The sequence below is a fragment of the Mizuhopecten yessoensis genome, unplaced genomic scaffold (genome assembly GCF_002113885.1).
Source record: "Mizuhopecten yessoensis strain PY_sf001 unplaced genomic scaffold, ASM211388v2 scaffold8213, whole genome shotgun sequence".
NCBI classification, from domain to species: Eukaryota; Metazoa; Mollusca; class Bivalvia; order Pectinida; family Pectinidae; genus Mizuhopecten; species Mizuhopecten yessoensis.
The window spans coordinates 853,652-876,026 of NW_018407435.1; the positions used below are offsets into that span (position 1 = coordinate 853,652).

General features: G+C 35.8%; 1 protein-coding gene across 2 annotated transcripts in view; it reads right to left on the reverse strand.

Moving 5' to 3' along the window:
* LOC110455414 (solute carrier family 23 member 1-like) overlaps positions 1-12,152 on the reverse strand; it is a 29,001-nt gene extending 16,849 nt beyond the window's left edge. The window contains exons 1-2 of one of the 2 annotated variants that reach the window (XM_021505541.1): positions 11,931-12,152; positions 906-1,118 (exon numbers count right to left, since the gene is read on the reverse strand). In XM_021505541.1, coding sequence (XP_021361216.1) covers positions 906-1,118; positions 11,931-12,035 — 318 coding nt within the window. In that variant the 5' untranslated portion in view covers positions 12,036-12,152. Of the gene's footprint in view, positions 1-905; positions 1,119-6,014; positions 6,102-11,930 lie in introns of those variants that run through there. The other variant, XM_021505542.1, reaches the window with a different exon arrangement.
* Positions 12,153-22,375: the final 10,223 nt, after the last annotated feature.

Genomic DNA, 22,375 nt, shown 5'->3' on the forward strand with positions numbered 1-22,375 from the left:
CCCCCCCCCCCCCCCCCCCGACTAAGCTGTAATAGGCACATACGCAAAAACTACATTACAGTAATTTCATACAAGGTAACTCCTTAATTGTACAAAACAGACGTAAGATATTTCACAGAAAATACTCTTGCATTATATAAAAACAGACATATAGGATATTTCAAACAAAGTAACTCTTATTTTATACAAAACAAACGTAAGATATTTCATAGAAAATAGAAAATACCGTTGCATTATACAAAAACAGACGTTCATACAAGGTAACTATTGTTTTATACAAAAACAGACGTAACATATTTCATACAAAGTAACTCTTATTTTATACAAAAACAGACGTAACATATTTCATAGAAAACAATCTTGTATTATACAAAAACAGACTTAACATATTTCATACAAGGTAACTCTTATGTTATGCAAAAATAGACGTAACATATTTCATACAAGGTAACTATTGTTTTATACAAAAACAGACGTAACATATTTCATACAAAGTAACTCTTATGCTATACAAAAACAGACGTAACATATTTCATACAAGGTAATTCTTATGTTATATACAAAAACAGACGTAACATATTTCATAGAAAACAATCTTGTATTATACAAAAACAGACGTAACATATTTCATACAAAGTAACTATTGTTTTATACAAAAACAGACGTAACATGTTTCATACAAAGTAATTCTTATGTTATATACAAAAACAGATGTACTTGATTTCATACAAAATTACTGTTGCATTATATATTAACAGATGTATGTGATTTTATACAAAATCACTCCAACAGAAACAGACATGTGCGATATGTCATATAAAAACAGACACGTCCCATATCTCTCACACACAAAAACCGTCATTTTAAAAAACCCATATATATCATAATAAGGTAACTCATCTTACCTGAAACCCTATGAGAAGGAGCGTATGTACTGGCGGTGTTTCACTGACGGTATACAGGAAAGGTTGTTCCGTGTCGTTCTCTACTGTCACCTCGTTACTAGGGGGATCAAAGTCTTTGGACGGTGTTTGGTCCGTGTCGGAAGCATAGGACACCCGTCTACGTCCTCTGTCCGACTGACCATTGACGTGTGATTTATTCTTGACAGATAGCTCCTGAAATACGGAAAGCAAACAACTATGTTACTAAGTATTTAGTATAGAAAATGAAAGTTCGACATCAATTCCGCCTCTTATTTACACTGCCTGACATCGACGTACCATCGTTGGCTTGTGAAACGAGAAACTGTTTAAACTCCAGTATAACCTAGCTGATGAGGCAAATAAATGATGGTAACCGTTTACGGATAAATGTAGGGCGTGCTTCCCTTTCTAAGGACATTTAAGTCACAGCAAAAACAGCACATGTGCATGTTGCGCAACGAGCCTATTTGATTGCTTTTATCTCAAAAGCCAATTTTCCCCATTGTGCATGCATGAATGAATTACCATATGGACACAAAGAGTAGAAGTGGTGATTTTATAGTAGCGTGCAAGTGTTGCCGTTGGTAATAGCAATCGTAGTAGATACACGTCGCAGTTGTAGAAGTAATAGCAGAGGTTTTAGCAGAATAAGTAATAGCAGTAATAGAAGTACTGTAGCATGTAAATGACTAGAATTAAACAATTAACAGAAGTGGTGTTAAAGACAGGGTGGAAGTGTTGGCGGTTGTAATACTAGCAGCATTTGTAGTATTAATAGAAGCAGAAGTAAGATCTAGCATAAGTATTAATAGCACAGAAGTAAAAATAGCAATACTAGTTTTAGAAGTAGTAGTGACAGAAGTTGTAGAGATAGCAGTAGTAGCAACAGAAGTTGTAGAGATAGCAGTAGTAGTAACAGAAGTTGTAGAGATTGCAGACGTAGTAACAGAGGTTGTAGAGATTGCAGTAGTAGTAACAGAGGTTGTAGAGATAGCAGTAGTAGTAACAGAAGTTGTAGAGATAGCAGTAGTAGTAACAGATGTTGTAGGAAAGAAGTAGTAGTAACAGATGTTGTAGAGATAGCAGTAGTAGTAGCAGAGGTTGTAGAGATAGCAGTAGTAGTAACAGAAGTTGTAGAGATTGCAGACGTAGTAACAGAGGCTGTAGAGATTGCAGTAGTAGTAACAGAGGTTGTAGAGATAGCAGGAGTAGTAACAGAAGTTGTAGAGATTGCAGTAGTAGTAACAGAAGTTGTAGAGATAGCAGGAGTAGTAACAGAAGTTGTAGAGATTGCAGAAGTAGTAACAGAAGTTGTAGAGATAGCAGTTGTGGTAACAGATGTAGTACCAGAAGTTGTAGAGATAGCAGTTGTAGTAACAGATGTAGTAACAGAAGTTGTAGAGATTGCAGTAGTAGTAACAGAAGTTGTAGAGATAGCACTAGTAGTAACAGATGTTGTAGGAAAGAAGTAGTCGTAACAGATGTTGTAGAGATAGCAGTAGTAGTAACAGAAGTTGTACAGATAGCAGTTGTAGTAACAGAAGTTGTAGAGATAGCAGTTGTGGTAACAGATGTAGTACCAGAAGTTGTAGAGATAGCAGTTGTAGTAACAGATGTAGTAACAGAGATTGCAGACGTAGTAACAGAGGTTGTAGAGATTGCAGTAGTAGTAACAGAGGTTGTAGAGATAGCAGATGTAGTAACAGAAGTTGTAGAGATAGCAGTTGTGGTAACAGATGTAGTACCAGAAGTTGTAGAGATAGCAGTTGTAGTAACAGAAGTTGTAGAGATAGCAGATGTAGTAACAGAAGTTGAAGAGATAGCAGTAGTAGTAACAGAAGTTGTAGAGATAGCAGGAGTAGTAACAGAAGTTGTAGAGATAGCAGTAGTAGTAGCAGAGGTTGTAGAGATAGCAGTAGTAGTAAAAGAAGTTGTAGAGATAGCAGTAGTAGTAAAAGAAGTTGTAGAGATTGCAGAAGTATTAACAGAAGTTGTAGAGATAGCAGTTGTAGTAACAGATGTAGTAACAGTAGCAACAGAAGTTGTAGAGATAGCAGTAGTAGTATCAGAAGTTGTAGAGATAGCAGTAGTAGTAACAGAAGTTGTACAGATAGCAGTTGTAGTAACAGAAGTTGTAGAGATAGCAGTTGTAGTAACGGATGTAGTAACAGAAGTTGTAGAGATTGCAGTAGTAGTAACAGATGTAGTAACAGAAGGTGTAGAGATTGCAGTAGTAGTAACAGAAGTTGTAGAGATAGCAGGAGTAGTAACAGAAGTTGTAGAGATTGCAGAAGTATTAACAGAAGTTGTAAAGATAGCAGTAGTAGTAACAGAAGTTGTAGAGATAGAAGTAGTAGTAACAGAAGTTGTAGAGATTGCAGAAGTAGTAACAGAAGTTGTAGAGATAGCAGTAGTAGTAAAAGAAGTTGTAGAGATTGCAGAAGTATTAACAGAAGTTGTAAAGATAGCAGTAGTAGTAACAGAAGTTGTAGAGATAGAAGTAGTAGTAACAGAAGTTGTAGAGATTGCAGAAGTATTAACAGAAGTTGTAAAGATAGCAGTAGTAGTAACAGAAGTTGTAGAGATAGCAGTTGTAGTAGCAGAGGTTGTAGAGATAGCAGTAGTAGTAACAGAAGTTGGAGAGATAGCAGTAGTAGTAACAGAAGTTGTAGAGATTGCAGAAGTATTAACAGAAGTTGTAAAGATAGCAGTAGTAGTAACAGAAGTTGTAGAGATAGAAGTAGTAGTAACAGAAGTTGTAGAGATTGCAGTTGTAGTAACAGATGTTGTAGAGATAGCAGTAGTAGGTAGTAGCAGAGGTTGTAGAGATAGCAGTAGTAGTAAAAGAAGTTGTAGAGATAGCAGTAGTAGTAAAAGAAGTTGTAGAGATTGCAGAAGTATTAACAGAAGTTGTAGAGATAGCAGTAGTAGTAACAGAAGTTGTAGAGATTGCAGTTGTAGTAACAGATGTTGTAGAGATAGCAGTAGTAGTAACAGAAGTTGTAGAGATAGCAGATGTAGTAACAGAAGTTGAAGAGATTGCAGTAGTAGTAACAGAAGTTGTAGAGATTGCAGAAGTAATAACAGAAGTTGTAGAGATAGCAGTAGAAGTAACAGAAGTTGTAGAGATAGAAGTAGTAGTAACAGAAGTTGTAGAGACAGCAGTAGTAGTAACAGAAGTTGTAGAGATAGCAGATGTAGTAACAGAAGTTGTAGAGATTGCAGAAGTAATAACAGAAGTTGTAGAGATAGCAGTTGTGGTAACAGATGTAGTAACAGAAGTTGAAGAGATTGCAGTTGTAGTAACAGATGTAGTAACAGAAGTTGTAGAGATTGCAGTAGTAGTAACAGAAGTTGTAGAGATTGCAGAAGTAGTAACAGAAGTTGTAGAGATAGCAGTCGTAGTAACAGATGTAGTAACAGAAGTTGTAGAGATAGCAGTTGTGGTAACAGAGGTAGTAACAGAAGTTGTAGAGATAGCAGTTGTGGTAACAGAGGTAGTAACAGAAGTTGTAGAGATAGCAGTAGTAGTAACTGAAGTTGTAGAGATAGCAGTAGTAGTAACAGGGGTTGTAGAGATAGCAGTAGTAGTAACAGAACTTGTAGAGATAGCAGTAGTAGTAACAGAACTTGTAGAGATAGCAGTAGTAGTAACAGAACTTGTAGAGATAGCAGTAGTAGTAACAGAACTTGTAGAGATAGCAGTAGTAGTAACAGATGTTGTAGAGATAGTAGTTGTAGTAACAGATGTAGTAACAGAAGTTGAAGAGATTGCAGTAGTAGTAACAGAAGTTGAAGAGATAGCAGTTGTAGTAACAGAAGTTGTAGAGATATCAGTTGTGGTAACAGATGTAGTAACAGAAGCTGTAGAGATAGCAGTAGTAGTAACAGAAGTGGTAGAGATAGCAGTAGTAGTAACAGAAGTTATAGAGATAGCAGTAGTAGTAACAGAAGTTATAGAGATAGCAGTAGTAGTAACAGAAGTTGTAGAGATTGCAGAAGTATTAACAGAAGTTGTAGAGATAGCAGTAGTAGTAACAGGGGTTGGAGAGATAGCAGTAGTAGTAACAGATGTTGTAGGAAAGAAGTAGTAGTAACAGATGTTGTAGAGATAGCAGTAGTAGTAACAGAAGCTGTAGAGATAGCAGTTGTGGTAACAGATGTAGTAACAGAAGTTGTAGAGAGTGCAGTAGTAGTAACAGAAGTTGTAGAGATTGCAGAAGTAGTAACAGAAGTTGTAGAGATAGCAGATGTAGTAACAGAAGTTGTAGAGATAGCAGTTGTGGTAACAGAGGTAGTAACAGAAGTTGTAGAGATAGCAGTTGTAGTAACAGAAGTTGTAGAGATGGCAGAAGTAGTAACAGAAGTTGTAGAGATAGCAGTAGTAGTAACAGAGGTTGTAGAGATAGCAGTAGTAGTAACAGATGTTGTAGAGATAGTAGTTGTAGTAACAGATGTAGTAACAGAAGTTGTAGAGATAGCATTAGAACTATTAATAGTAGTATTATAAATAGCATAAGAAGTTATAGCGGTAGAAGCAATATAAGTATTAGTAATATAGCTAGTAGTAATAGCATTAATAGTAATATAAGAAGTTATAATAGTAGTAATAGTAATGGCAGCAGACGAAATAGCAGTAACAGTAATATAGCAAGCACTAGTAGTAACAGCTAGAAGCAGTAGTAATAGCAATAAAAGTAAAAGCAGTAGCAGAAATAGAACTAGTAGTAATAGTAATATTAGTAAAAGAATTATAAGCTATAGCAGTTGTTGTTGTTATGGCATCACATTAGTAGTAATAGCCATAGAAGTAACGGTATTATTAGGTATAACAGTCGAATGGCCTGAAAATGAAGGCATACAATAATGTATCTGTATAAGAAATGTTATTTATGATTTTGCACGACTGAAACCAATAATCTGCACGTACATGCAGAAACCTTTCCCCCTATATGGCCATATAAACTTTTAAACAAATTTCAATCTTTAAATAATAATTTGACAGACACGAAAAAGATTCATAAAGACTGAGGAATCATTTCCAGAGTCATCATTAATCGTTATAAATATAATGTAGGACAAACTTACACCTAATTCCCCTAACAAAGCTTCCTCGTTTTCCTCTAGCTTGTCAATGGCCTCCATGCTTTTAGGAAATGATTACAAGGTGGTCAGTCTACCCTAATATTGACCTGGACTCTGTCCAGATATAGCTAGGTCAAACAATTGAGGGTGATAACGGGTGAAACATCGACGTTAGCACCGCATCCCCGCGGTATTCGCTAGACCAATCACAATAAATTAATCCTTGTAAGAAGTATTAAGATCGTCTGCTGGATAACCGAAATACGCGGTAGTGAAGCGGACGTAAAACCTATCAATCAATCAATCAATCAAGCATAAAGATTAACATATATCTCAANCCCCCCCCCCCCCCCCCCCCCCCCACACACACACACACGCACACACACACACACACACACACACAATAGGAAGTTTATTCCATATTTCAGGTCCAGAATAAATGAAAGTTCGTTTTAGAGTATTCATTCTAGGCTTTGGTACATGTAACTGCAAATTTTGATGTGTAGCTGATCTTAGAGCATGAGTATTATTATTAGAATCAACAGGAACAAGCATGTCTGATATGTAAGAGGGTGTCTGATATGTAAGATGGTGTCTGATATGTAAGATGGTGTCTTATATACAAGAATACATTTGTGGTACATAATTTTCTAATCAAATGGCGACCAGTTGAGGTGGCAAACGATTCCCTTGAAGGAGTTTTATAATCGACATTTGAAATTTGTCTAGCTGCACGATTTTTAAGGTTTTACTATATAGTTTATATGTTGCTGTATAGTAGATCCGCATACAGTACAACGATAATCCGTAACTGGCATGATATATGATACATAGAAAAGCTTTCTAGCTTGTAAAGGTGGGAACTTTTTTAGCCTATGCAAGAGGGATATTTTTGATGCTAGAGATTTACAAAGGTTTTCAATATGGAAATTCTAGGTTAAGTTGTTATCAATATGCACACCTAGAAGTGTTTGTTGTGAAACATTGGTTATCGGTATGTTATCTACATATACTTAGATATCATTTTGTTAGACAGCTTATTTACAGTATACCTATTAACATAGTGGTGGTCTTATCTACATTTATATACGTTCCTTTATTATGACAATATTTTCTAATGTGTTCCATATCACTGTATTTTTTCGTTGATAAATGCACTATTTGGACCTGAGACATGACAAGCTGCATCATCTGCATACATATTAACTGTGTAGTGGTAGATGTGGAATTTAATGTGAGAGGAAACCGGAGTACCCGGATAAAAACGAATACCTCAGGAAGGTGAACCCCTACCTTTTCACGACTGGCCTTTCAATAAAACCTTCCATATTTTGTACTTTTTATGAATATATCAGGAGAAAATAACCCGTTACTTTATAGTACTACAAGTATCGTATGGTTACTTCAGATGTATATGCCTATTATATCGGTGTCATCTTCAAGGTTTTCTAACACGACTTGTAGGCTTACTTTTTTTCAGTGTTAACTCATGTTCAGTAAATGACATTATTTGTAACAGTATCTACACGTGTCTCAACCGTTTTACTCGCACAAACGAACAATACCAACTCTCGCAAAATCTACAGTCATATAAAGACGGTTACCTGGAGAAGAGAGAATACATGCAACATGTGCTACTGATGTTGTTGTAATAAAGACATTTTTCAATTCTCCGTCGTCTCCTAAGTGTAAGACATGGAAGAGAACCCCAAATTATGTAGGGATTTTAGCATTTGAGGTCTCTTGTGATAACCTGGGTTGAAAGACAACAGGTGTATACTCCCCCGTACCGTCAATGGATGTTCAGCATAATAAGGATACTAAAATTGTCCTAGACAACGTAACGACGTTGCAAATTTGCAGATTAATATCCTCTATACATATGTAGCTAGATAGAGCCATAATACATTTAATTTTTATAAAACTTGATATCGTCACTTTAATAACTTAAATACTTTCGTGAGATTATTAATCACGTTATTTCGCTAGGAGATTTATATTCACGAATTCAAATCCTCTGCAATCAATAACTCCATAGAAAACTACCGTCGATATCGAAAAGTATCTCCTAACGCCCAAATTGAAGTTATCCCGAAAGAAATTTCTGTAGAACACACAATTATGTATGTACACTATACAGTGCAGCGTATTTTAATATGTTATGTCATATATAGCTATAGGTCAATAGAGTTCATACAGCACACTCGGCGTAACTCGTACGCACACGCATATCCAATCTCGATTATGTAATATCGCGAGCACTACCAGCTGTACACGAATTCTTGTAAAACATAAAACAGGGGGAGGGAGCTAGTTACTCATCTAAACTCAAACTTTCTCCCTTCTTACTTTTATTTTTTCTTCTCTCCTTCTTATCTTTCTTCTCTATAAATTCAAACTTGCCTATGCTTTCGATCAAACTTTGCTTTATTTTTCCCTTTCGCGAACCTGGTGATAATCTTCGAATGAAAGACTACCAGTCATCAACGGCCGGCAAAACAGAGAGATATTGCTCGTGTAACTCGGAACTCATCGGCCGATTCTGTCTTCGATAGAAGGAACTGTAATCGGGGCGAGGTGTTCCGAATGATGTTTGAAGGTACAGAGGATTTAATTTACATTTGAATTGCTTCTTTATATGTAAAATAAAAGATAATTCATACATAAACAGTTACTAATGTATTCATGTACAAACTTTAATGAGAAGAGAAATATATATATGTACCTTTTGGTATTTACAGTACTTCCTCTCCCGTGTACCGTCTCTGTATCACTGTATGCAGAGATATCTGTGTAATATGTAAACTTTACNTAGTGAAGCGGACGTAAAACCTATCAATCAATCAATCAATCAAGCATAAAGATTAACATATATCTCAAGAACAACTCAAAGTTCGTTAAAATTTTAGATAAAAAGGGCTCCACCTACAACAAGNGGCTTTGGTACATGTAACTGCAAATTTTGATGTGTAGCTGATCTTAGAGCATGAGTATTATTATTAGAATCAACAGGAACAAGCATGTCTGATATGTAAGAGGGTGTCTGATATGTAAGATGGTGTCTGATATGTAAGATGGTGTCTTATATACAAGAATACATTTGTGGTACATAATTTTCTAATCAAATGGCGACCAGTTGAGGTGGCAAACGATTCCCTTGAAGGAGTTTTATAATCGACATTTGAAATTTGTCTAGCTGCACGATTTTTAAGGTTTTACTATATAGTTTATATGTTGCTGTATAGTAGATCCGCATACAGTACAACGATAATCCGTAACTGGCATGATATATGATACATAGAAAAGCTTTCTAGCTTGTAAAGGTGGGAACTTTTTTAGCCTATGCAAGAGGGATATTTTTGATGCTAGAGATTTACAAAGGTTTTCAATATGGAAATTCTAGGTTAAGTTGTTATCAATATGCACACCTAGAAGTGTTTGTTGTGAAACATTGGTTATCGGTATGTTATCTACATATACTTAGATATCATTTTGTTAGACAGCTTATTTACAGTATACCTATTAACATAGTGGTGGTCTTATCTACATTTATATACGTTCCTTTATTATGACAATATTTTCTAATGTGTTCCATATCACTGTATTTTTTCGTTGATAAATGCACTATTTGGACCTGAGACATGACAAGCTGCATCATCTGCATACATATTAACTGTGTAGTGGTAGATGTGGAATTTAATGTGAGAGGAAACCGGAGTACCCGGATAAAAACGAATACCTCAGGAAGGTGAACCCCTACCTTTTCACGACTGGCCTTTCAATAAAACCTTCCATATTTTGTACTTTTTATGAATATATCAGGAGAAAATAACCCGTTACTTTATAGTACTACAAGTATCGTATGGTTACTTCAGATGTATATGCCTATTATATCGGTGTCATCTTCAAGGTTTTCTAACACGACTTGTAGGCTTACTTTTTTTCAGTGTTAACTCATGTTCAGTAAATGACATTATTTGTAACAGTATCTACACGTGTCTCAACCGTTTTACTCGCACAAACGAACAATACCAACTCTCGCAAAATCTACAGTCATATAAAGACGGTTACCTGGAGAAGAGAGAATACATGCAACATGTGCTACTGATGTTGTTGTAATAAAGACATTTTTCAATTCTCCGTCGTCTCCTAAGTGTAAGACATGGAAGAGAACCCCAAATTATGTAGGGATTTTAGCATTTGAGGTCTCTTGTGATAACCTGGGTTGAAAGACAACAGGTGTATACTCCCCCGTACCGTCAATGGATGTTCAGCATAATAAGGATACTAAAATTGTCCTAGACAACGTAACGACGTTGCAAATTTGCAGATTAATATCCTCTATACATATGTAGCTAGATAGAGCCATAATACATTTAATTTTTATAAAACTTGATATCGTCACTTTAATAACTTAAATACTTTCGTGAGATTATTAATCACGTTATTTCGCTAGGAGATTTATATTCACGAATTCAAATCCTCTGCAATCAATAACTCCATAGAAAACTACCGTCGATATCGAAAAGTATCTCCTAACGCCCAAATTGAAGTTATCCCGAAAGAAATTTCTGTAGAACACACAATTATGTATGTACACTATACAGTGCAGCGTATTTTAATATGTTATGTCATATATAGCTATAGGTCAATAGAGTTCATACAGCACACTCGGCGTAACTCGTACGCACACGCATATCCAATCTCGATTATGTAATATCGCGAGCACTACCAGCTGTACACGAATTCTTGTAAAACATAAAACAGGGGGAGGGAGCTAGTTACTCATCTAAACTCAAACTTTCTCCCTTCTTACTTTTATTTTTTCTTCTCTCCTTCTTATCTTTCTTCTCTATAAATTCAAACTTGCCTATGCTTTCGATCAAACTTTGCTTTATTTTTCCCTTTCGCGAACCTGGTGATAATCTTCGAATGAAAGACTACCAGTCATCAACGGCCGGCAAAACAGAGAGATATTGCTCGTGTAACTCGGAACTCATCGGCCGATTCTGTCTTCGATAGAAGGAACTGTAATCGGGGCGAGGTGTTCCGAATGATGTTTGAAGGTACAGAGGATTTAATTTACATTTGAATTGCTTCTTTATATGTAAAATAAAAGATAATTCATACATAAACAGTTACTAATGTATTCATGTACAAACTTTAATGAGAAGAGAAATATATATATGTACCTTTTGGTATTTACAGTACTTCCTCTCCCGTGTACCGTCTCTGTATCACTGTATGCAGAGATATCTGTGTAATATGTAAACTTTACTTTACAACAATTATGAAACAAGTTATTTCAACTAATATTAATCACTCTTGATGGTCCGGATATTACCCAATACGCGTACCTTTTTACATTTATACATATTTTTATGTGTCACTTACAAATGCGGTTAGTTAAGGAGAATCTCGGAGGAAACATTATGCATGTTTAGAATAGTTTTTTCAACTGATTACAAATGAAACCCTTCAACACTTTACTATTAACTGTCATCAGAATAAAAAAATGTTTCGAAGTTGTTTCAATGAATAACGGCAGACCAAATGGGATGAATAATTACTCTACTGCGCAGAGGGGCGGTGTGCTACGGAATTTTTACTTGAAAAATAGAGGTAATTAACCATACCATGCTCACAATCATACCTGTACAACCAGCCAAGCGGTGCATTTATTGTTACTAACTAGGTCAAGGCGAGACTTACGTAACAAATAAAGGCATAATACACAAACACGAACCAACCAGGCACCGAAACAAAACGAAATCGTCCGGAACCCATAACAGTAGAAGCAAAATATATAGATGATCTATTGCGACACTAATAATAAGAAAAACGTGCATTAAAATGCATTAAGAAGTCATGAGAAGAGACACGTGAATGTGTTATGTAATAACCCCTGTATATACTTACTGTAATGACATCACCGTCGATATCGTAGCCCTCGTTTTTCTCTCCGCTGACCTGCAGGGTGTTGTCGATCCCATTTTTACCCACCGTGATTTCGTGTAGCTCCATCTTCAATGAAAATTCCACGAGAAAAGTATGCACACTTCAATGATGTGTCTCTATATAGTTACCAAGTGATTGAATACCATGCACATTTAAGCAACAAACGTGCACTGTTTTTCTTTATCAGAGTATGTGTAGTATTACAGCGTAGGGGGGCCGTGATCACCCTACTATAAGTGTTAACCGGTGACAGGCTCCTCCGAGTCAACGGCGCGTAGTATTCGGAGATAGGGACATATAATGACAGATATACCTTAAAGCTAGTTATAACGATAACTGACCACAACATGATTGACCAGCCGCACCGAAATGCGACACGGTAAATACACATATATATCAGAATAGTGGTACAAGGTAACTAGTAGTGTACTAGGGTAAGTCTAACAGTGTACTAGGTTAAGTCTAACAGTGTACTAGGGTAAGTCTAACAGTGTACTAGGTTAAGTCTAGTAGTGTACTATGGTAAGTCTAGTAGTGTACTAGGTTAGTCTAGTAGTGTACTAGGGTAAGCCTAGTAGTGTACTAGCTGGTTAAGTCTAGTAGTGTATTTGGTTAAGTCTAGTAGTGTACAAGGTTCAGCCTAGTAGTGTACTAGCTGGTTAAATCTAACAGTGTACTAAGTTAAGTCTAGTAGTGTATTTGGTTAAGTCTAGTAGTGTACTAGCTGGTTAAGTCTAGTAGTGTACTATGGTAAGTCTAGTAGTGTACTAGGTAACTAGTAGTGTACTAGGTTAGTCTAGTAGTGTACTAGGTTAGTCTAGTAGTGTACTAGGTTAAGTCTAGTAGTGTACTAGATTAGTCTAGTAGTGTACTAGGTAACTAGTAGTGTACTAGGTAACTAGTAGTGTACTAGGTTAAGTCTAGTAGTGTATTTGGTTAAGTCTAGTGGTTTATTAGCTTTTTAAGTCTAGCAGTGTACTAGGTTAAGTCTAGTAGTGTACTAGGTTAAGTCTAGTAGTGTATTAGGTTAAGTCTAGTAGTGTACTAGGTTAACTCTAGTAGTGTCATAGGTTAAGTCTAGTAGTGTACTAGGTTAAGTCTATTAGTGTACTAGGTTAAGTCTAGTAGTGTGATAGGTAAAGCCTAGTAGTGTACTAGGTTAAGTCTATTAGTGTACTAGGTTAAGTCTAGTAGTGTGATAGGTTAAGCCTAGTAGTGTACTAGGTTAAGCCTAGTAGTGTACTAGGTTAAGTATAGCAGTCCTAGGATAAGTCTAGCAGTGTACTAGATTAAGCCTAGTAGTGTACTAGGTTAAGTCTAGCAGTCCTAGGATAAGTCTAGCAGTGTACTAGATTAAGCCTAGTACACTGCTAGACTTATCCTAGGACTGCTATACTTAACCTGGTACACTACTAGGCTTAACCTATCACACTTCTAGACTTAACCTAGTACACGTGTACTAGGTTAAGTCTAGAAGTGTGATAGGTTAAGCCTAGGAGTGTACTAGGTTAAGTCTAGTAGTGTATTTGGTTAAGTCTAGTGGTTTATTAGCTTTTTAAGTCTAGCAGTGTACTAGGTTAAGTCTAGCAGTCCTAAGATAAGTCTAGCAGTGTACTAGATTAAGGCTAGTAGTGTACTAGGTTAAGCCTATTAGTGTACTAGGTTAAGCCTAGTAGCGTACTAGATTAAGCCTAGTAGTGTACTAGGTTAAGCCTATCAGTGTACTAGGTTAAGTCTAGAAGTGTGATAGGTTAAGCCTAGTAGTGTACTAGGTTAAGTCTAGCAGTGTACTAGGTTAAGTCTAGCAGTCCTAAGATAAGTCTAGCAGTGTACTAGATTAAGGCTAGTAGTGTACTAGGTTAAGCCTATTAGTGTACTAGGTTAAGCCTAGTAGTGAACTAGATTAAGCCTAGTAGTGTACTAGGCTAAGTATAGCAGTCCTAGGATAAGTGTAGCAGTGGACTAGATTAAGCCTAGTAGTGTACTAGTTTAAGCCTAGTAGTGTACTAGGTTATGCCTAGCAGTGTACTAGGTTAAGTCTAGAAGTGTGATAGGTTAAGCCTAGTAGTGTACCAGGTTAAGTATAGCAGTCCTAGGATAAGTCTAGCAGTGTACTAGATTAAGCATAGTAGTGTACTAGGTTAAGTATAGCAGTCCTAGGATAAGTGTAGCAGTGGACTAGATTAAGCCTAGTAGTGTACTAGGTAAAGCCTAGTAGTGTACTAGGTTAAGCCTATTAGTGTACTAGGTTAAGCCTAGTAGCGTACTAGATTAAGCCTAGTAGTGTACTAGGTAAAGCCTAGTAGTGTACTAGGTTAAGCCCAGTAGTGTACTAGGTTAAGTATAGCAGTCGTAGGATAAGTCTAGCAGTGTACTAGATTAAGGCTAGTAGTGTACTAGGTTAAGCCTATTAGTGTACTAGGTTAAGCCTAGTAGTGAACTAGGTTAAGCCTAGTAGTGTACTAGATTAAGCCTAGTAGTGTAATAGGTTAAGTCTAGCAGTCCTAGGATAAGTCTAGCAGTGTACTAGATTAAGCATAGTAGTGTACTAGGTTAAGCCTAGCAGTGTACTAGGTTAAGTCTAGAAGTGTGATAGGTTAAGCCTAGTAGTGTACTAGGTTAAGTCTAGCAGTGTACTAGGTTAAGTCTAGTAGTGTACTACGTTAAATCTAGTAGTGTACTAGATTAAGTCTAGCCGTGTACTAGGTTAAGTCTAGCAGTGTACTAGGTTAAGCCTAGTAGGGCACTTGGTTAAGCCTAGCAGTGTACCAGCTGGTTAAGCCTAGTAGTGTACTGGCGCTAGGTTAAGTCTAGTAGTTTAGTAACGAGATATATTTATTTGTTGAATAAAAATAGAAAGTATTCATGCGCAATTGAGACTCTTTTTGGGTTCTGCTTTGAACGAAGTACTTCGACGCTTTATTTCACCTCCTCTTTAGTTTTATTATATATTTGAAGATAATCCCTAAAACAACATAAACAACTAGTTGAACAATACAAAAACATATAAAAAGACATATTATAAATTGGAAAGCGGGATAGGCGTGCCGGTGCGAGACCGAGTTCAATTATTGCAAAATTTCTTTACTACAAAGACTTAAACTAAAAGGAACACACTATTGAAAAAAGAAGGAAAAAACTGTACCCTATATCGAAAGATGCAAGAAAATCAGGGAAGAAAACGATGTTGATCAAGGACCAATTGTATATAGATGGTGCATTGTACAAGCCCCGGATACACCCTCAGACACGCCCACCAAACCACCCCGTTCTAAGCGCAAGCGCGTGAACTTTTCTCAGGAATGCGCTGGAGGGCAAACATTGACCAATATAGTCACAAGTTCGACTACGTTATGTTATATTAAAATATTGATGCTAAATATTTATGGTGTTCTGAGAAAAGTGCAATACCCAGAATTTCGTGAGCTTGTAAATAATTTTGATAAGTTATGTTTATGTGAAACTAAAACAGGTAATGCAAATGTTATTGACCTGCCTGGTTTTGAAAGTGTAATGAAAAATAGGTTTGAATTCAGAATGATATCGATAAACATAGAAAGGGTAAAGATTTGCACAAGAAGAATTTTCGTAATCAACTGCTAGATCTTTGTAAATTTAATGATTATTTGTTTATTTGTAATGGCAGAGTCGATGGAGATCGGAATATGGGTAAATTAACATGTAAGAATTCAAGTATTGTATGTTTATGCAATATGTTCTTCAGAGCTTTTGAAATGCATTGAGGACTTTCATGTTTAAGATTTTAGTTCAATATTTTCAGACGCACATTGTCCACTTCCGCTCACCATACTTGGGAGCACATTGTACACCTGTCAATGTCGATACATGTAATAATGAGTCAGTGTATTCAGAACGAATTAAGCAGTGGGACGTTTCAAAAATACAGGCTTTTATTGAAAATCTTGATGACGATAAAATCCAGAATATTGTAGATATGATTGACCAATGCAATAACGTCAATGGCCTGAATGTTGATATACTGATGTCTGAATGTAGTGAGATACAAACGTACATCAGGTACATTTAAAATCTCCCAAACTTATAGCTACAAGAAGTCGAATAGGAGTTCGAAACCTTGGTTTGATGGCAATTGTAGACATGCCAGAACGTTGTATCGACGTTGTGAAGGGCGATACCGACGTCATCAAAATGGTTATTGTCAAAGGAAAAACAAAGAGTCAGAAAAAGCATATAAATGTACAATGGATGATAGCATTAAGCGTTTCAGAAAGGATCTTAGACGTAAAATTAAAGAAACGAGAAGTATTATTCCTAAAGATTTTTGGAAACTTTTTTAATCTTCTGCAATCTGATTAAAATCATATCCTACGTTCTCTACGTACGTGATACGTAGAGAACGTAGGATATGATTTTAATCAGATTGATTCTTCTGGAGACAGAAAATAAAAGGAAAAATAATATATCAATTGATCTGCTTGTGGATTGTTTTTTTAAGATTTTAATGCTGACGTTGGTGAGACCCCTTATAACCATATTGATGTACATTTGATAACTGCTAATGGTGTTTTAACTAGGGAGATAACAAGGGAGGAAGTTGAACATGCCATAAATTTATTGAAAAATAGCAAGGCCTGTTCAGAGGATCACATAGCGAACGAATACATAAAACACTCTGTGTTAAAATGATAGATGTATATGTTAAACTGTTCAATGTGGTTTTTAGCACTGGAAAACTTCCAGAGACCTGGCTAAGGGGCTCTATTGTTTCAATTTTTAAGAATAAAGGGTCGTCTAAAGACCCCTAAACATTATAGACCCATCACTATTGTTAGCTGCTTTGGTAAATGTTTTACTAGTATTCTGAACGAAAGACTCCAGAAGTACTCGGATGAGTATAATTTGATATGTGAAAACCAAGCTGGATTTCGGAAGATTTACTCAACTATTGATCATATTTTTGTATTGTTCTCATTAATTAATCTTACTAATGTGACGAAAAAAACACCTTTACTGCATTTTCATTGATTTCGAAAAAGCATTCGATAAAGTTTGGAGGAATGGACTGTGGAACAAGATGTTATTTAACCAAATTAATGGCAAAATGTACTCTATTATATACGACATGTACCAAAGCATTAAGTCTAAGATAACTCTTAATGGTCAGAGTTCTACTTTTTCCCCCACGTGATAGCAGTTTTAGATAAGGGGGAAATTTATCTCCTTTTCTATTCAGTTTATACTTGAACGACCCTGAAGATTTTACGACTCGTGATAATGTTAAGGGTTTACAGTGCCTAAGTAGTAAATTAGAAGAGGAATTTCATATCTACATCAAACTTTTTATTTTATTGTATGCAGACGATACGATTCTTTTTTTCTGACTGCCCTCAAGATCTACAACTGCCGCTTAACGTTTTCAGTGAATATTGTAGACAATGGAGATTGAAAGTTGACATAGGAAAAACGAAATGTATGATTTTTACAAAGGGCCGTCTGCATCATAGAACTGTATTTACTGTTGACGATGAATAGGTCGAGTTTGTCAAGAGTTTTACATATTTAGGCACTGTATTCTCACGTACAGGCTCTTTCAATGAAGCAAAACAATATAATGTAAAAAAAAGGCTAATATTACAATGTACGATATTTTAAAATATGGTAGACTGTATAATCTTTCTATTCGGTGCATATATGATGTATTTGATAAGACTGTTAAACCCATATTACTGTATGGATGTGAGATTTGGGAATATACAAACCCACAACTTATTGAACGTGTACAACTGTTAGGGCTCAAGGGAAGTACACCTTCTTATATGGTTTATGGAGAACTATGTACTTGCCCATTATCTTATTCAGTGAAATCTAGAATGATAACGTATTGGTCAGGAATGATTAATTCCAAAGAATGTAAATTAAATGTTAGTATGTATAATATGCTATGTCATAATCAAATGTATGGTAACAATGCAGTTCCATACTTAAGTTATATCCTACAAATAGTAAATGGTTGTGGCTTAACTTACATTTGGAATGCACATTTCGTAGAAGAATTAAATACTTCCTGGTTAAAATTAAATGTTAAACAAATTCTCTATGACCAATTTGTTCAAAATTGTGAGAATGATGTATTTAATTCATCGAAAGCAATATTAAATTTTTAAAGAACAGTGCAAGTTTGAAGATTATTTAGATCTTTTACCTGATAACGAAAGACATGTTTTGTGCAAATTTAGAACAACGAATCACAAATGTATCATCGAGACCGGTAGATGGAATAGCATTGACCGTCAAAATAGAATTTGCACATTTTGTAACAGCCAGCAAATTGGAGATGAATTTCATTACCTATTGCAATGTCCATCACTAACTGAATTCAGAAAAACATATTTAGATTTAGATAGGTTCTATTATATAAGACCTTAGTTAACATTTTAAAGTTTAAGGAGCTGATGAATTCCAAACATGTACGTACCTTGAAAAAACTATGTGCATTTATAAGAATAATCTTTAATGATATTTGTCCTCCTTGATATGAATTATTTGAATAATATTGATTAAATTGTGCTTGTGTGCCTTACCTTATGAACATCTGTATTGTAAATTATCTTGTAATTGTGTTGCTCTTTACTATTTTATAAAGAGAATAAACTGAATTGAATTGGAAAAAAAATCAGGTGTAACAATCGTAAGGCGTATTAAATAAATCTAACTCATCACACACTACTGCTGAAATTGCTCCTTCATGGTTTCTAACTGACGAGTTTATATATTTAGCAGCTATCTGGCGTTTTGTGCCAGAAAAGGAAGGAATTATAAAACCAACAAGCCCGAAACAAACGAACACCTCTCACGTGAACCCTTCATATAATTAATTCTTGAGAATAGTTTCAGATACTATATGAATACCAGTTGTCGTGATCAGTATACAGTCTGAATGAGTTTTTAGGCATACAAAGGCGTATATTAATATTATGGACACGATTAAGCCGGTATAGAGCACTTCACCGTTTTAAGTTCATCTGCCTGTCGGCTATTTTGTTTCTCTAATCGGTCTCAAAATTGAACATGCACAATAAGTGATCGAGGGGAACCTACATATCAAATACGAGAAAGATCCCTCAAATACGTTCTGAGAAATAGCGATAATAATCTCTAAATGTCAAAATCTAAGATGGCCGCCTGTCGGCCAATTCGTTTATCTATTCAGTCACAAAAGTAAACACGTACAACTATGGACCAAGGAAGATCCCTTCAGCACTTTCTGAGAAATGGCTATAACAAGAATTTGTTTAGGACCGGCGGCAGACCACGGACGATAGGCGTTAACGCGTTGATGGTGGGCTAAAAATACAGTTAATGAGTAAAAAGTACCTAAACATTTCTTTATAATGTTTTACATTTAAAACTTAGGACTATAACAGATCAATTATTCTTAATTAAGTATACCAAACTATCTCATGAACATATTCTGATAAACATTGGTTTCTTTGTAAATATATATATAAATATATTAACTTGACCTATCAAACTAGATACACATTTTATAAATAATATAATATACAATGTAGTTATGAATGCAAATAGTAAATATCAAATAAACGCATGCAGCATAATAGATAATTGTGATTATGCTCGCTATTAATTGGTGTAACTTGGTTTGTTATCACTACCCCTGGTTCTCACTATGAGAACGTTACAAAACTTAGATGACTTAGATTTACATAGACGCTTACTCTTCCGGAATACCTGGTCTTGTTCTTGGTTTTTTTAATTGAGTCCAAACTACGTGTTTTCAGTGTTCTCTTGTCGCTATATCGAAATGTTGATCTCAGTTTAAGAATTGTTTTTTTTTTGTTTTTTTTTTATATCATTTCACTTTTTGGTCCAAACGTGATCCAAAATAAAATATGTGAAAGAGTCCCCATGTACGTCTCTACACCTTTAGCTTCCCTAATTAACTTGGAATCTGCTTCTTTAAACCGAATCTATTCCACAATTCCCTGAACAAATAAATAACACATCTGAATAAGAGAACCAATATTTCCTTTCACGGAATTAAATTTATTCCGTGAAGGAATGCACAACACAGAGGGACCATAATTTGTTTTGGAGCAACCATGTTTACAAGGTAACATTCTCCAAACAAGACCGCTGAGACAGGTAATCTGATCAGGTGTATCCCTGAAGGGAGCAATGCATTACCTCATTTGATAGGAAGATAGGAATCTCCTCATGAAACCATAAAGTTGTTCGCTGAATGACACCTCCGATGAAGATTATTTGTCAAAAGTCAGGCAAGCGTTTGATAAGTCCTTCAGGGAAAACAGTCTTTATTGACACCCAAGATAGGTAGGAGAGGTAAAGATGTATGTATTGATACCAATAGGAAGGGAAATTGTCCATGTGGTCACTTTAAGTTGTTCTCCCGTTTTCCGCTGACGAATTAAAGATATATACGAGCCCAAAATACTGGGCCTTAAATTGGCAACAGATAACAAAATTAAAACAAACAAAAAAGGAATGCATAGAATAAAGCTGAAATTCATTTCGTTTAAAACAGATGTATCTGAGTTGTGTTCATTGCTGAACGTTTTGTGCAACGTTAACGTTATCAAAGAAGTGACTAGTTTTTCTTACCTGGTATCAAATCCATGGAGTTTTGTCTACATAACAAGTAATAGCAAATAGCTCATGCTCGTAAAATGTGCATGCTGTCACTCAAAACCCCTATATATGTATGTTGTTACCGAATCAAAGCTACGTCTATATAAAGTATACTATAACTAGTCTTTGAATGTTATGAGTAGAACGTATGTGGACATACTAACCGCCCGAGGCTTGACTGTGATCTAGTGTTGCTAACGAAACCAGAGTATACGTATATCGTACCACCCTATATAGGTACAATGTACATATGAATACATTGTATTTAGCAGTTCTAGTAAGAATGGTTAGTTAGGCTTCAAAGATTTTCAGTGGCGGGTCCAGAGACCTATCTGGGGTAGGGGGGTTCCATGTGGGGAAAGTTTGAGGAAAATGGGGGAAATACATGAATTTTAAAGAAAAATCTCAGGGTGGGGGTTTCTTGAAGCCCCCCAAAAAAACCTCTGGATCCGCCACTGAATTGTTTAACGCTTATTTGGTTTGGTTTGTTTGTGTTTCACGTCCTATACGTATACACAGCTACAGTATATGGTCATTTAGAGGAAAGCCGGAGCTCCCGGAGAAAAACCACCGACCCTACAGCCAGTACCTGGGAAAACTGCCCAACGTATATATACGTAGGCCTCGAACCCGCGACATATGTACGTTATACTCATGAGCACTTATATATATATATATAGCTATAGCTAGAATGTCAGACTCCTTATATTACTGCAGCCAGTGTGTTTAACGCTAAGCAATATTAACTGAATTTTCTTTTCATGTTTTAACTTCTCAAATATGTTTACGCTTGGCAGGAGTAGAAACTGAATATTTTTATGTTTTACCATCTCAGAGATGTTTACGCCAATTAGCGAAATGTGTTCTGTTTTACCATCTCAAAGATGTTTAACGCCAATTAGCGAAATATGTTTCTGTATTTACCATCTCAAAGATGTTTAACGCTAATTATCGGAAGTAGAAACTGAATATTCTTTTTATGTTTTACCTTCTCTGAGATGTTTAACGCTTAGCAGAAGTAGAAACTGAATATTCCTTTTTAGGAGGCACTGTAATCTAGTGGTAGGACGCTGGGCTCGTGACCGAAAGGTTGCTGGTTCGCGTCACGGCACGGCAGTGTTGTATTTTTGAGCAAGATACTCAACTCCGCTTGTTCCAGTCTACTCAGCTGTAAATGAGTACGCGGTTTGGCAGTACTAGAATGATTGAATGCTAGCTGTGAGCGTCGAAATGGCAGCACCGACTGTATGCTCCCCATGCCAGTGAGTAGAGAAATATATAAGCTGGTTGCAAATTTTAAAGGCCTTATATATAACCACGGATAATAGTGTGTGAACCGCTTTGAGACGACCTACGAACTAGATTGTGACAAAGCGGTATACAAGAACCTCAAATTATTAATTATGTTTTACCTTCTCAAAGATGTTTAACGCTAACAAGCAGAAGTAAAAAAACATTTTTTTATGTTTTCATTAAATATTATTTATAATGCAATACATTTTATTTTCCTAGTAACCTTAATTTGAGATCTGTAAATACATGGTGTGTACAACTATACCTACATGTTAATGCAAAACTAATATCAAACCTTTTTTCATCTCAAGACAAATCCTTCCTGAGAAGAAAACCAGACCTTGCTGGACTTTGGTAAGAAATACTAATTATTCTGAGTGTTAACATTGACATCCCTTTCTGTCGGCAATACCCCATTGTCTCCTGTGTTGTCTTAAACTTCCAACGAGCAACAACGAATCTAA